General features: G+C 33.6%; 1 protein-coding gene across 3 annotated transcripts; it reads left to right on the top strand.

Moving 5' to 3' along the window:
• Window positions 1-8,819: 8,819 nt before the first annotated feature.
• Window positions 8,820-15,124, top strand: LOC121725553 (PITH domain-containing protein CG6153). 3 transcript variants are annotated; one of them, XM_042112578.1, is made up of 5 exons: window positions 8,820-8,834; window positions 9,055-9,306; window positions 9,388-9,509; window positions 10,048-10,152; window positions 14,875-15,124. In XM_042112578.1, exons 2-5 carry the CDS (start codon window positions 9,124-9,126, stop codon window positions 15,083-15,085), a joined length of 621 nt encoding a protein of 206 aa, XP_041968512.1. In that variant the 5' UTR covers window positions 8,820-8,834; window positions 9,055-9,123; the 3' UTR covers window positions 15,086-15,124. The 3 variants fall into 3 exon arrangements, with proteins under 3 accessions (XP_041968512.1, XP_041968499.1, XP_041968505.1); XM_042112565.1 differs by lacking the exon at window positions 8,820-8,834 and adding an exon at window positions 8,835-8,904; XM_042112571.1 differs by lacking the exon at window positions 8,820-8,834 and adding an exon at window positions 8,901-8,938.
• The last annotated feature ends 759 nt before the right edge of the window (window positions 15,125-15,883 follow it).

The raw sequence follows: 15,883 nt of genomic DNA, 5'->3' as shown, positions 1-15,883 counted from the left end.
GTCAAAAGTCGTCAATCGTTTTTATGCCCTTTCGGTATTTACAATTTATTATTTAAATCGTATGTTATTTTAAACAATTACTATTATATAGGTATATAACAATAATAACTTGTGCTGTGAGCGATTGCAGTGTAAATCATAGGAATAATCCTGAAAAATATACATTTCATACGTAATTAATCTTCATGTCCTAATTGCTACGATGTGTTTATTTTTGCTCTATTCTGTCTTTAGCTCTCTATTTCAAATAAAATATTGTGAATCCTCCTTTTTACTTTCATATTTTGCGTAACTAAAGTTACTATTGTTCTTATATTACACAAATTTTGAAAAAAAAAATTCATTAAATTTTTTTACATATACGCTAGTGCTTCAATCAAATTTATCGATATGCTTATCGATATTTTACAATAACATAAAACTAAAATAAAAATCATTTACCTTTATATTTATCACCTTAAAAAGGAAATATTATCTTATTTTAACGATTATTTTTAAGTATAAAATATATAAACTAGTATAAAATCAAGGTTTCATAGATCAGTCACTTGAATCTAATACTCATTGAATGCAGCTTTTAATAATATAATAGTTCTCTGACAGAATAGATATAAGTGCAACTTCTATTATACTTAATAGGACTGGTACCGACTTCAAAATTATGAAGATTTAGAACAGAAATACTGAATACAGAATAAGGATTATTTAATACTTTTTAGTTCATTTAAGTATAATATTACTATTGTCTTTACCTTCACATCGGTTCACAAACGGCGGAGTAATCGTTGAACATACATAAAAAATATTATATCCACAGCCGAACGTCTAACCTTCTCCTTAAAGTCGGCTAAAAATGATTGTAATAAAAAGTATTAGGGAGTGCCTCCGCCTCCGGCGCCGGTTGCCAAAATGGCTGCCGGCGCCGTTTTCCGAACTCCGAAGTTTGCCGAAGTCACGCGATGTTTGCCGAATAGGTTGCCGGCGCCTATTCGGCAAACATGGCTTGTCAAACAGAATAATGATCAAAAACATCAGACTTGAGCTAAATGACTATGAAAAGTACAAATAATAAGGTCATAATAATTGTAAGGATGCATAATTATTTGAATCCTTCGATCGGGGATTCTCGGAAATGCTATTGTATTCTATTGTTGTCGCGATCACCGGTGCTCGTATGGGGCTTGAATCTTGGATGGGTTAATGTTGGTGATGATGAAGATGCTGATAAATGTGATCTGCATAGTAGCATTTAAAGACAATATCTTTGCTTCTTTAAACAACGCTGAAACTCTCTAACATGTATAAGGAATCTGAAGTTCTGTTCAGTACCTTCGGAAGTATACCACGGAGTTTATAACTGTAGCTGTGGTGCAAAATCTTACTTTTTGGTAACTGAAAAAAGATAGCTAAGGTAAAGCTAAGCTAAGAAAATGCATCACAAAAAACTAAAATATCCACAGCCGAACAAATAGGTACCAAACCTTCACCTTTAAAAGTCGAATATATAAATTGAGATTATAATTATAATTTCTTTTTCAATTTTGTGTATCGGCACTGGAACCTAGCGCTTTACGCATTATCACCGGCTCCCATTTTGAGTGCCAGCGCCGGCAGTCGTTTTATATCTCGGCTTCCGGCAGTATACTTACCGTAGTTCCCATTACTGATATTTTTGGGAGCCGGCGCCGGCAGCGGAGGCACTCCCAAAAGTATTATGATATTTTATGATATGTATTTAATTTAAGAATAAAATATAATATACTATGTGTGTTGTTTACTTTCAACGTTTACTTTCAATGCAGCAATGTAAGGGCTGATTTACCAGATAGATTTTACCTGAGTAATTAATAAGTAACTTTATAATGTGTTATGTGTATATTATTTACCCCTATAAGAACCTCATGTCATAAGTCATAACATATCTGACGAATGACGATTGAAAAATCATTCCAAACGAAAATGTGTATCTACTTTTCAATCGTCACCTTTTTGCCAATTAAAATTTATGATACCTAATTTGAAATACAAAATCTGTCAAAGTTGCATATTATTTATTTCTTATAGAAACTCAGTTAAAATAACTCGAACGGACTAAACTATCGATAGCAAAATACTATACTATCGATAGTAAAATATACATCACTAGCACACGCACACATTGACAGATCAAAAATGGTCACGCATTTTCGGGTTGTCAGGTGGTCTATACGACAGTATAATACATGTATAATATAAGTATAAGGTAGAGAATACAAATCACATTTTTTTTTTTTTTTTTTTTTTTCTTCTATTTTGGCAACTTGACACAAAGGATGCGTATTGTGCCACAGACAGGGTAAAAAGGTAAGGAACGGCGGAAGGAATAAAAGGAAACGGAATTTGGAAGAAAGTTAATTAAAACAGTGTGGTAAATAATTAAATTCTACAATAAACTAAATGACATATAACTTATTCTAAATATTAATATTATTTAATGTTAAGTAATTAGATATACAATTATATACATATTTATCATTGGAAGCAAGTAGTATATTTACAGAAGTAGGAAATGGAATAGGGATTAAAGACAGTTTATTATACAGTTGGGAATGATCATGGAGGGAACACGATAGGATAATGTGGTTTAAGTCACCTACTTCTCCACAGTCACATAAATCATCATCTTTAACGCCAATTCTCCTAAGATGCGTTGGAATGCACATATGACCCAGTCTCATCCGAATAATTGATGTTGTTATATTTTTAGAGAGGAATATTTTAGAAAACCAGGGCTTAGTAGGGATCTCTGGTTGAATTTTACGATACTGTATAGCTTTTGTTTGACTACTCAAGGCCCACGACTTATTCCAAGATTTCAATAGGGAACTCCGTGCCAGAGCAGCCAAATCATGCGCATAATTATTAAAAGGGAACAAATCACCACTGAAAACAGCCTCTTTTGCCAATTTGTCGGCAATTTCATTGCCAACAATTCCGCAATGGCTAGGTATCCATATAAATGTTATTGAAAAGCCTTGAAGTTTACACTGATATAGAAGGTTTCTAACTTGGACAATAATTGGATAACAATTTTTTGATTTAAAAGGAAATTTAATCAGGGATTGTAGAGAGCTTAAAGAATCTGTAAATATTAGAGTCTCTTTAAGCCTGCCAAGTAAAATATACTCAACAGCCTTAAAAAGGCCGTAACACTCTCCTGTAAAAACAGATGTTTCAGGCGGAAACTTTACTTTTTGTACAATATTATATTGTAAATGGTAGACACCAACTCCAACACAACTATCTGTAGTATCCTTAGATGCATCTGTATACATGTGGTGGTAACCCTGCCAATTGTTATTCGTGATGTACTTAAATATATTGTTAGCAAAATATGTATCTGTTTTTTGAATGCCAATGTCAAGTCTAATATCTGGCACAAGCGTTAGAGCTTCATATACTGAATCAAATAATGGAAAAGTTTGAGAACGAAAAGTGGGGGCGTCAATTACTAAGAATTTACGATAACTAGTAAGAAGTAAGGGATGAGATTTATGATGCCAGTATTTATTATTACTATGACACAGTTGAAATAAAGTTCTAAGTTTTGGAATTAAGGGATGATTTTTAAATTGATAACAACGAACAAAATATTTATCCGCCAGATATTGTCGACGGAGTTGAAGAGGAGGTTCGCAACATTCCAACTGAAGTGCGTTTATTGGAGATGATCTCATAGCTCCGCAGATTATACGCAAGGCTTTCGCTTGTATTTTGTCCATTTTTTGTAGACCAGTTACGCTACACGGCTCCAAAAGAAAAGTGCCATAATCTAGGACACTCCTAATTATTGCATTATAAATTAATTTCATAGTAAATGGATGTGATCCCCACCAGACACCAGATAAACACCTTAACATATTTAGAAGCCGCTCACATTTGGAACAGATGTAATCGATGTGTGCGTTGCCATTTAATTTTCCATCTAAATATAGCCCTAAAAATTTGACTTTGTCTTTAACGGGAATTGGCACTCCATCATAAATAATAGTAATAGGAGGAGGCATACGCATACGGGTAAATAAGACGACGGAACTTTTATTGATGGACAAGTCTAAGCCATGCTTGTCCATCCAAGATTTTAACTGTTTCAAAGCGCTAATAAGATCTCTACATGCAATATTTATCGAACTATTGATTACATAAATAGCCTTGTCATCTGCATATTGAAGTAATTTTATGATACTTAAATCTAGACAATTTTCTAAGTCGGATGTGTATATATCGTAAAGTAGTGGACTTAAGACTGACCCCTGAGGAATGCCTTTTCGAACAGTTCTAGTTTCCAAAGAGTTATTTAAAATTATTATTCTTTCTATTAAAATATTAATAATGAAATTTACTAAAATTAAAGGCAAACCAAATTGAATTAGCTTTTCCTTTAGGATACTTATAATAATATTATCATATGCAGAATTTATATCCAAAAAAGATGCAACAACAGATTTATTTTCTGTGAATGCTGTGCGTATATCTGTGGTTAATATGGCAATATTATCTATGGTACCTCTACCTTTGCGGAATCCAAACTGTGTATTCGAAAGGAGGTTATGTTTTTCTACAAACCATTCTAGTCTGTTTTTCGCTAAATGTTCCGCAATCTTTAATAAAACAGAGGATAGAACAATGGGTCGATATGATGTAGCCAAAGATGGGGGTTTGTTGGGTTTTGGTACTGGAATAACTTTTTGTTTTCTCCATGAAGTGGGTAAATTACCAGTTATTAAAATTTGGTTTATTAACTTGAGGTAGTATTGTAAAATTTCCTCATCAGCATGTTGAAAGAAAGAATATGGAATGCCATCTAAACCGGGAGAAGAATCTTTTAAGTTTTGTACTACCCCTTTTAACTCTTCTATTGTAAAAAGCGAATTTAGGTCTTCAAAATTTACATTTTGTAAAGGAGGAGGAGGTTCAATAGAAATAGTGGGAGGAGCTAAATTATCTAGAAACTCAGAAGCTAAAGAGTCAGATATAGGATGAGATGGGGTAGTGAATGCAGATCTATACCGTCTTATGTTTTTCCATACTATAGTAGGATGAATACCTGGATTTAATGATAAGCAAAAATTTCTCCAACTAAGTAACTTCTTTTTCCTGAATAATTTCTTAGTATCCTTAACGCAATCAAGATATAGCTGATAGTTGGCTATGTTTGGATTTGTATTATATTGTTTTTCAATCTCTTTCCTATTCTTAATGGCAACTGTGCATTCTTGATCCCACCAAGGTGGAGATGGTGTATGATGACGTGAAGTATTTTTTTTTGGAAATGATTCATCAGCAGCTTTTATAAATGCTGCAGTCAAAGCCTCAGCACATAGTGACTCATTTTCTGATGATATTTCAGGAAGAAAAGATAACTGATTCCTGAGTGAAGTTTGAAATTTATCCCAGTTAGAATTATTGTTAATATGATACTTTATTGATTCAGACTGATTCGATTTACTTTTATCTTTACCTGGAAATGATAGAATTATAGGAAAGTGATCACTTCCATGACTTGACTGTAACACATTCCAATGAAAAACAGATGATAGATTTGGTGAACATATTGACAAATCTGGTGCACTACATCCTTCATGAGGAGCAGTGCGTCGAGTAGGTTGGCCGGAATTGAGAATACACAGTTTATTATAATCTATTAAATCTAAAACTTCGTAACCCCATTGATTGTCTTTGTGACTCCCCCATGACTGATGCTGTGCATTGAAGTCTCCTAGAATTACTACTGGTTGTGGTAATTGGCTAATAATACTTTTTATTTCAGAGAAGATGTAATATGAAGGATGAGGTATATACAGTGAAACAAAACATATGTTATTTACAGATGCAGCAATGATTGAAAAATCAGAGTGATGTGATGGAAGAGGAATGTGATGAAATGATTGATGGTGTTTGATGAGCATGGCTGTACCACCATACCCATCTGATCTGTCTTCCCTGAGACAAGTGTAGCCAGAAATCCTGAAAAGTGATTCCGGCTTGAGCCATGTCTCTTGTAAGGAAAGAACAATAGGTTTGTATTTATTAATTAAAAAAATAATTTCGTGTTTTTTACTAACCACACTGCGGCAATTCCACTGGACTACGTTGTCCATTGTTGGAAGTGGTATTAATTTGTGATTCGGTGGTGAATATGGCAGCGTTGGACGGTGATAAAGATGATAATGATGTAATCAGTTTGTTTAATGCTAAAATTGTTTCTTGTATCGAATCCATGTTAATACCGGGAGCTGGATATGCAGATCCATTATCTCCTAATGGAGGATTATAATCTTTTATTAAGCTATTATGTGTTTGTCTGTCATACCCATTTTGTTGTTTCTGTGGCAATTTTGGTTGTTTGAAAACAGTTTTTTTATATGACCGTTGCATTAAATTCAAATTCTGTTTATTATTATTGTTGTTGAAAAATGATTTTTGTGTATTTACAGGTGATGATGATGAAGAAGTAGATGATATTAACACGTCAGAATATAATTTTGAAATGGGAGGATGTAACTTAGAAGCTTCTGAGTAGGATAGACAATTGTGAGCCATTGACTCCTTAATTGATTTTTGGCGTTGGAATTCTGGGCATTTTTTATCAGTTGCAATGTGCGAACCGTGGCAAATACAACAGTAAATAGACTCCTCTTCAACTGAGCAACTATCACCAGCATGCCCTTGGCCACACCTAAAGCATCTAGGTGTTGACCGACATTGGTTTTTGACATGTCCGTATCTACAGCAATTGAAGCACTGTATTGTAGGGAATATATATAAATCTACAGGAAGTGCATTATAGCACATGAAGACTCTCTTTGGTAGCGTCTGTCCGTCAAATGTTATTACCACAGATTCGGTGTTATTAAATTGAGCGGTTCCATTCACTATTGTTTTTTTCTTTAACCTCCTAATTTTTAGTATTTCACCACATCCAATTGGTAAAGTAATATTATTTATAACATCATCATCGGACCAATCAGCAGGTATGCCTCTAACTAATCCTATTCTACTCACCTGAAATGATGGAATAAAAGATTTAAATTGTTCTGAATTGAATTGAGGGTTACTTATAAAACTATTGGCTTCATTATATGAAGAAAAGGCTACAGATAATCGGTTTCTGGCTATTTTCTTAATACTACCATCTACAATATTTTTAATGTTATTTGTTTTCAAGTAATGGCCAAACACTATAGGGTGAAAGTTTATGTTTTCATTAGGTGACTTTGGTACCTTTTGTATATGGACAATATACGGAGAGGAGTCTGTATCTTTATACAGCATCCTACCGACCCGTGAATCTAAGCCCTGGGATTTTTGAGTTGTATTCACATTTGGTTGAGTTTCAAGGATAATGTCTTGTTTAGGAATATTGTGGTTTTCGGTATCGCTAAGACACATGCAATTGATATCAGGCTTGGCCTTTTTCGGGTCTTTTTTTATTTTTTTCTGGCACTTCTTGCAACGCTTCCTAGGAATCGCTGGACGTTTTCTGGTATTTACAGAGCATGAGGTGTCGGTGTCCATGCTCGAATCGTTCGATATAGTAACATAATGACCAACGGGGGGACCAGGTCCCCCCGGGTCGGGCTCCTCCATAATATTCTTATGAACTACGATATATAAATGAAAACTTACCAAATAAAATTAATATATACAAAAACTAAGAAAATTAAAACTAAAACTACACTATTTAATTAACTAATTATAGATATAAAAATAATTTTAAAATTTTCCGAAAAAATACCGCGTCCGCCCTTTGCGAGTTCCCGCGCTTTTTTTCACAAATCACATTCCACAGAGTACAAGAGTACAGACTACTTCTTCTTCTTCTTCTTTTAAAAATGGCCGCCTCGGTGAGTTGCCAATGTCAGAGTGGCTTAAAGGACTTTGCTCTATGTAGCGAAGGTCTGACTCCAGATAACGGACCAAAGGCATGAGCGCTGACCCAGGGCTTCAAATTCCGGTATTCATAACGTTATTGCTTCAAGGGCATAGATAACGGTATGAAAATTTACCCGATACTAGAAATAACGGTAAAAATTGGAATTAATACCGCGGCTGACCTCCATTATTAATGAAAGGTCTTGTTACCACTTACCACTTAATTACCAGTTACCACTTAAGCGCTTATTCCACTTATCCTATTTAGGAAGTCCTAGCTAGGATCCTAAAAAATTTAGTCAAGTGGAATAACATTTAGAAAGCTAGGATCCTAGCTTTCTAAATGTTATTCCACTTGACTAAATTTTTCCTCCTAAATCGGAAAAAAATGTGGCTCCTGAATGATTAAATCAGTGTTGCCACATGGTTTCGTCCTTTTATCTGTAGTGGGAACTGCTAAATCTGTATTACAGTCAATTTATATTATGTTATAAGATCTGGAATCCATTCGTAGGTAATTTCTTAAGTCTGCTGGTTCCAAGTAGTTCAGAAAGTTCATAATTCATAATTTTACGTGGAGCAAAAATTCTTTCAACCATATTTTTCGCCTTTTATTTATTTTTATTTTCATTGAGCCAACAGCTAAGCCTATGAAAAAACCAATTTTTTGTTGCTTTGATAGAACTGGAACCATTAAGAAGACGTCTGATCAAAATGACAACTGATTTAGTCACTAAATTAGGACAAGTGGAATAAGAAGCGAACTAATTAGTCTCCTATGTAGGATCCTAGCTAGGACTTCTAAATAGGACAAGTGGAATAAGCGCTTTACCAGGCCATAAATGATAAAATCTTATTAAAAAAAAAGAAAATAAACTGTCAGTTGACCTGAAGAAGTAGAAGGAGAAAAATATACCTAGGTAATTGAAAAGTGGAAAATTGGAAATTCATATAATTTCGTGGAAAATTTTGTTACTGTACGTATTGAATGTAATTAAAAATTCTCAATAATTACAAATATCCGGTATAATATATTTATTTTCTCTATGATTTAAAATAATAGAGAAAACGCGTGCTAAACATAATTTCATATTTTGTAAAGTCTTCTAGGAATTATTACTAGAAATAATATTATTTTAGTTGCTGAAGGTGGGTCAACGATAACAACGCTTGTTTGAAATAGCTACGTACCTACTTTATAACTTTACAATGCCTCATAGTCATTGCCATGGACATGATTGTGATCATGGGAGCACAGCTGATGAACTTGGGTTACAGTATAATCTGTATGAAAAAATAGATAAAGATAATTTGCAGTGCCTAAATGAGAGTGTAGATGGTTCTGGCAAAACAGTTTTCAAGCCCTGGGATAAAAGATTGGACAGAAGTAATGTAAGATTATTAATCTCGTTATTCTATAAAACTTCTTTTAATCAAAAACTAAAACTAAAGGATTAAAAAATTCAATTTCAGTTTGTCGAAAGTGATGCTGATGAAGAATTACTTTTTAATATACCATTCACAGGAAATGTCAAACTTAAAGGTATTAGAATAGCATCTGAAGACACGGACTCCCATCCATCAAAAATGAGATTGTAAGTGTAATAAGTAATAACTAACTTCATACCACTTATTAATTAAAACAGTACATACTGGGCTATACAATGCTTTGTATAACACAGTATGTAATTATGTAGTAGCTTTAGCCTAGTGGTAGACCAGAGGGCCTAGACAAGTGGCAAGCAATTATTGTAAACGCCAACAAAATGTTTGGGATTTGACATTAGTATTCGCTAGTGAAGCGATGACTTATGTCAAATCGCATACATTTTGTTGGCGTTTACGCTACAAATAATAAAAACTAAGGAAAAGTAACTCCGTCAAAGAATATGCCCCACAATACTTGTCAAAAAAGTGTACCTTAGGTACACATTTCAATACATTTGCAATATTTAGGTGACCTTGAGCGGTACTAGGCTGACGTTACATGACAGATCAAAAGGAACCAAATTTAAAACGGTAATAGTTTGGGAGTTACGATTCCTTAGTTTTTATTATTCGTAGCGTTTACGATAAACACTTGCCACTTGTCTACTAGGGCAGATGGAATAAGGAATAATAAAAAAATTTTAGGTTTAAAAACAAACCAAATATGACATTTGATGATGTTTCAATGGAACCTGACCAGATGTTTGAGCTGCAAAGGGATACAGAAGGAAACTTGGAGTATACACCAAAGTAAGTTATGCTTAAACATTATCCATACTTATATTATAAATGCGAAAGTGTGTCTGTCTGTCTGTCTGTTACTTCGTCACGCCCAAACCATTTAGCTGAAATTTGGTATGGAGATATTTTGAGTCCCGAGGAAGGACATAGGATACTTTTTATTCCGGCAAAATGTACGGTACCAGCGCGATTTTTGGCGCAACGGAGTTGCGGTCGTCATAATAAGCATATATTATAAAACAATGTCGCTTTTTTCCTTCATGTCCATTTGTTCCCTTTAATTCATCAAGCCCCATACGGTCTAGGGACTAGGGAATGCAATCTTGATCTTGCAAGATCAAGATTCCACCAAGATCTTGAGTGATTTTCCAAGATTTAGTCTTGAAAGCCATCAATCCTGAATTTCAAAATCCTGTTTACGATCTTTACAAAATAGTCCAAGATTGTAACGTCAGTGATATAAACCCAAGTGGAACGGAATAAGGAGCGTTTTGAGAAAAGTTTAAAAAAAGAACATAATATAATATTTTTTTATACATACCATACTTACATTTCCGTTCTCTCTGTTCGAGCTATTAAATTAAGATGCTACGAATTATGGCGCGAATATTTCGATAAGAGGTCGTTAGACAAGGGTATCTGGTACAAAACCATACAGCCGCACCCGACAACCGTCTCCGTGGATTGATTGCTGACTCAGTAGAACCGATATCATCCTGACTTTAAGACTTAGATCAGGTCATATTCCTCTCAACAATTTCGGATACATGATGAAGAAGGTCTCATCGCCTAACTGCCATACGTGTGGGGTTAAAGAGGACGTGTATCACGTCCTATCACAGTGTGCACGGAACGAAGTTGCAAGAAAACATTATTTTAATTCGCGTCTTAATGATGTGGGCTATTGTAACACAATTCTGGCTTCGCCAAATACAGAAGTAGCTAATGATCTCTTAAAAGTTGTCAAAATTATTTTGAAGGATCGAGGTCATAATAATTATTGTTAATTAATATTTCTTTGTTTGTTGTTTTCTGATTTTGTAATTAGTCTTAAGAAATTGTTACTGAGTGGCATGTTCATTATTGAATAAGCTCATTAAATAAAGATTAAAAAAAAAAAAAGGTCAATTGGTAATTTGTTCGATTGGTCCCCAGAATACGAGTTATAAGGTTCATTCGAACTTGCCAACGTAGAAATTAATAGTTCAAGAAACAATTTACGAGGATTTAGTTATTAAAATATACAAATAATGATATTATATTGTGCATTGAGACTTGAGATATTATAAGTACTTACTACGTAATCATATGGCAAAATAACCGCAAAACAACTTGTCGGGATAGCTAATGGTGTAATAAAATCAATTATTTCGTAAGCTATATTTACTACAATACACTTAAATATCTTCGCACGTTGCAAAATTTATCGTAGCGTTTTTTTAATGCTGCAAGAACGCAAAATAATGTCAATGGCAGAAACTCCTCGATACTCTATTGGTCCCCAGAATACGAGTTTTACGTATCATTCGAACTTGCCAGTAGACATGAATAGTTCGTGAGATAATTTTACGAGTGAAAAAGCTTACATCCTGAGAATTGCCTCCCTGGAGAGATGAAAATTAGTATTACGTATAATATTTTATAAGAAATCATTTGACCTTTCATTTAAAACAATTTCTTTTGCAATCAAAATATTTTATTACTAATATGTTTTATTTAATATATTTCAATTAAAATATTATTTGTAATGAAATAGTATGAAGTTTTTTTGGCTGCGTTCCAGATGACGTTAATTTTGAACAAAACGCTTAAAACGTCCCCTTCTGCCGTTCCCTTTGGCGACCGGGGTCGTTTTGATCGCGGCTATGACGTCACTCATGACGTCATCATTTTCGCTCTAAACGACCCTTGACGAAGATGGGTCAAAGTGGGCGTTCTAGTTTTTTTTTTTAATTTTAACGTAACTATATCGCGAAAGCCATGTTCGGAAAGTTGTCAGGAGAGTAGAGACAAAAAACTTTATATTATTTCATTACAAATAATATTTTAATTACTTAAATAAATTAAATAACATTTAATGAAATATTTTGATTGGAAAATAAATTGTTTTAAATGTAAGGTCAAATGATTTCTTATAAAATATAATAATTAATACTAATTTTCATCTCTCCTATACCTGTTGACTTACCCGTACTTGACTAAGCATTATGCGGTATTGTTACCTAACATTTATAATATATGTATATTGTGACTATTGCAATATTCAAAGTATGTGGTTTTGTTATTAAAATATGATTCAATGTGAAAACTCAAATATAATAAAAGTTTAACTATATTATTTATAAAAAAATGATTACTTAAGTAAAAAAATGTAATACTAAAAACGAAACAAATATAATATTATGTATTTTATTTGAAAAATAAATGTAACTATAAACAATAAAATTACTTTTATTTACGACTAGAAGAAAAGGATCGTAATATCCAAGTTCGGTTCAATCACCGACGCTCACATGCTAGTGGAACGGGAAAAACTACGGTCTTGAGCGTGAGCGTTTCTAACGTCATCTGGTACGCAGGGTTTGTCTCTACTCTCTCCCCAAAACTTTCCGAACATGGCTTTCGCGATATAGTTACGTTAAAATTAAAAAAAAAACTAGAACGCTCACTTTGACCCATCTTCGTCGAGACTCGAGGGTCGTTTTGGGCGAAAATGATGACGTCATGAGTGACGTCATAGCCGCGATCAAATCGACCGCGGTCGTCAAATGGAACGGCAGAAGGGGACGTTTTGAGCGTTTTGTTCAAAATTAACGTCATCTGGAACGCAGCCAAAAAAACTTCATACTATTTCATTACAAATAATATTTTAATTGAAATATATTAAATAAAACATATTAGTAATAAAATATTTTGATTACAAAAGAAATTGTTTTAAATGAAAGGTCAAATGATTTCTTATAAAATATTATACGTAATAAGTACTAATTTTCATCTCTCGTTTTGAGCGTTTTGGTCAAAATTAACGTCTACTGGAACGCAGCCATAGTAGACAGATAAGCGCAGACGACAGACTAACCGTGACGCACTTTTTAGTCCGTGGAAATAGAACCTATGCAATTGCCAAACTATATGCAGTAACGCACACGTCTGCGCTGCGCGTTGTATGCGCTACTGCATATAATTTGGCAATTGCATAGGTTATATTTCTACGGACTAAAAAGTGCGTCGCGGATAGTCTGTCGTCTGCGCTACGCCGATTTTTATGTTTCAAAAAACTTGAATTTATAAAAACTGAGTCCAATCTTGATTCAGAAAAATGACGCCAAGATCTTGAGAAGTCAATCTTGGTCAAAGATTGTATTCCCTACCAGTGACCGAGACACAATAAAAATTCTATTGTGTCTCGTTTTTCCACGATCGACGTGCTAATCTTTAAAACTACACAACGGATTTTGATGATTCAAGAGGAAGGTTTATAAATAGAATCACATTCATTAAATAGTGGAGAAATACTGTTATTGTTGGGGTTTCTAATGTGATGTCGTAAATAATTACATTTTTTTCTACTTACATTGCAAGCGCAGGCTGGACCCTACGACATTTATCAAAATATTATACCAAGTATTGTACACATTGAAAAGGTCTACAAAAAACTCCGTGATAGTATATGTCTATTTCTTATGGATATCCCACAATAACAGTTTTTTGTCATTTACTTTTAACGACAAATAATGGGTAATTTTCGAAGCGATTTTAACCAATACGGCATTAATCCTTATTCGATTAAACACTTTAAATACATTGGTGATTTAATATAGATCTATATGGCCCTTTAGAGCAAATGATTTACATGAATATTTTCGAACGTAGCTTTTGCGGTGGTCCGTGGTACTGACCAATGCGGGCCACAGGTAGTGAATATAAATCAAAACTGCTGGATGGATTTTAATAATTTTTAGGGTTCCGTAGCCAAATGGCAAAAAACGGAACCCTTATAGATTCGTCATGTCTGTCTGTCTGTCTGTCTGTCCGTCCGTATGTCACAGCCACTTTTCTCCGAAACTATAAGAGCTATAACTATTGAAACTTGGTAAGTAGATGTAGTCTGTAACCCGCTTTAAGATTTTGATACAAAAATTGTTAAAAATTTTAGGGGTCCCCATAGATACAACTGAAACAAAAAAAATTTTTTTTCATCTAACCTATGCGTGTGGGGTATCTATGGATAGGTCTTCAAAAATCATATTGACGTTTCTAATTTAATTTTTTTCTAACCTGAATAGTTTGCGAGAGAGACTCTTCCAAAGTGGTAAAATGTGTAACTTCTAAAGTAGGGCTCATGATAAGTCGAAAAAAAAATATGACGTACATTACTACAAAAACTTCCAACGAAAATTGGTTCGAACGAGATCTAGCCAGTAGTTTTTTTTATGCGTCATAAATGGTAAACCTTAATTTAACTTTCATTAAATCAACTGAAATATAAAAATAAATCAAAAACCTCTTAATTTCATAAAAATAAACCTTATTGCTGCTGCGGAACCCTTCATGGGCGAGTCCAACTCGCACTTGGCCGGTTTTTATTTTCAGTGGCTATATATTTTATACACGTGCGAAGCCGGGTCAGGTCGCTAGTCTAGTGATAAATAAAAGTTAGAAGCTGATAATTATATAGAATATAATGCAAATTATAATTATTTATAATATAATATAATATACTTGTTTCAGGGTTGTGACATTCTCATCAGTGTCTCATTTAACAATACATTTTCCTAGTAATTTTGGTGCAGACACTACAAAAATATATTACATTGGTTTGAAAGGTGAATGGACCCCAGGCCACAAGCACGGAGTGACAATATGTACATATGAAGCTCGGCCGATGCTCGATGACCACAAACTAAAACATTTAAATTCTGTGAATAGAGCAATAGACTAAGAATTTTTGGAAATCTTAAGAAATATATTTATAATAATTCATGTAAGTGGTTTTATAATTTTACCTTCTCTACTAGATCAAAGCTTGTTTAAAAATTTGAATTAAATATAATATGACAGTGGACATAAAATATGTTGTGCTGTCTAAATTGCTGGGAAGATCTAAAAAACTTCTAGTAAATTGGTCAAACTGGTATAATATTTCAATGCCAATATATACAATGTGTCCCGACACCGGTTTCCGATCCTTTAATGTCATGATCTATGGAATATTTTATCGACAAATTGGCTCTCAAATTTTTTCTCCCTCTCACGGTTGTAAAATGGCAGCCATTTTAGTTTTTCTCGGGCTTTCACACTAAGATGACCAGTACTTCTCATGTAAATATCCTATGAAGATAAAAAAGGTCTCATTTGATAGCTAAACTTATGGACTACGCTTATACAAGCAATAGATTATAAATTTCGTGGAATTATACATAGAAAAACCAATAATTATGAAAAAAAAATCTGTATTTTTTAATTAATGGACAATTCCATATGTGACTGACTCTACATTTGATACGACTTGCGTTTTATTTTGTCATATATTATGGTTACTATCATGTTGTTAGTATCAATTTTAAGATGGCTTTGTAGCAGATAAAACAAGTTAACTCATGTAGAAAAAATGGTATACACTGTTGTTTTCAAATAGCATTTATTTAGTGAAACATAAACGTGACCGACACTACATGCAAAAGGAAGTCGCTTCCGAGAGTGTTTGTAAACACCAATAATCTTCCTCTCTGTGTGCTAA

This window comes from Aricia agestis, chromosome 1, assembly GCF_905147365.1.
Source record: "Aricia agestis chromosome 1, ilAriAges1.1, whole genome shotgun sequence".
Lineage (NCBI taxonomy): Eukaryota > Metazoa > Arthropoda > Insecta > Lepidoptera > Lycaenidae > Aricia > Aricia agestis.
This window is presented reverse-complemented; position numbering and strand designations above follow the sequence as displayed.

Coding starts and splice junctions, on each gene's coding strand:
- LOC121725553 (XM_042112578.1), top strand. CDS start 9,124: ATGCCTCATAGTCATTGCCATGGACATGATTGTGATCATGGGAGCACA. Junction 9,307..9,387: donor AAAGATTGGACAGAAGTAAT/GTAAGATTATTA, acceptor ATTCAATTTCAG/TTTGTCGAAAGTGATGCTGA. Junction 9,510..10,047: donor CATCCATCAAAAATGAGATT/GTAAGTGTAATA, acceptor AAAAAATTTTAG/GTTTAAAAACAAACCAAATA.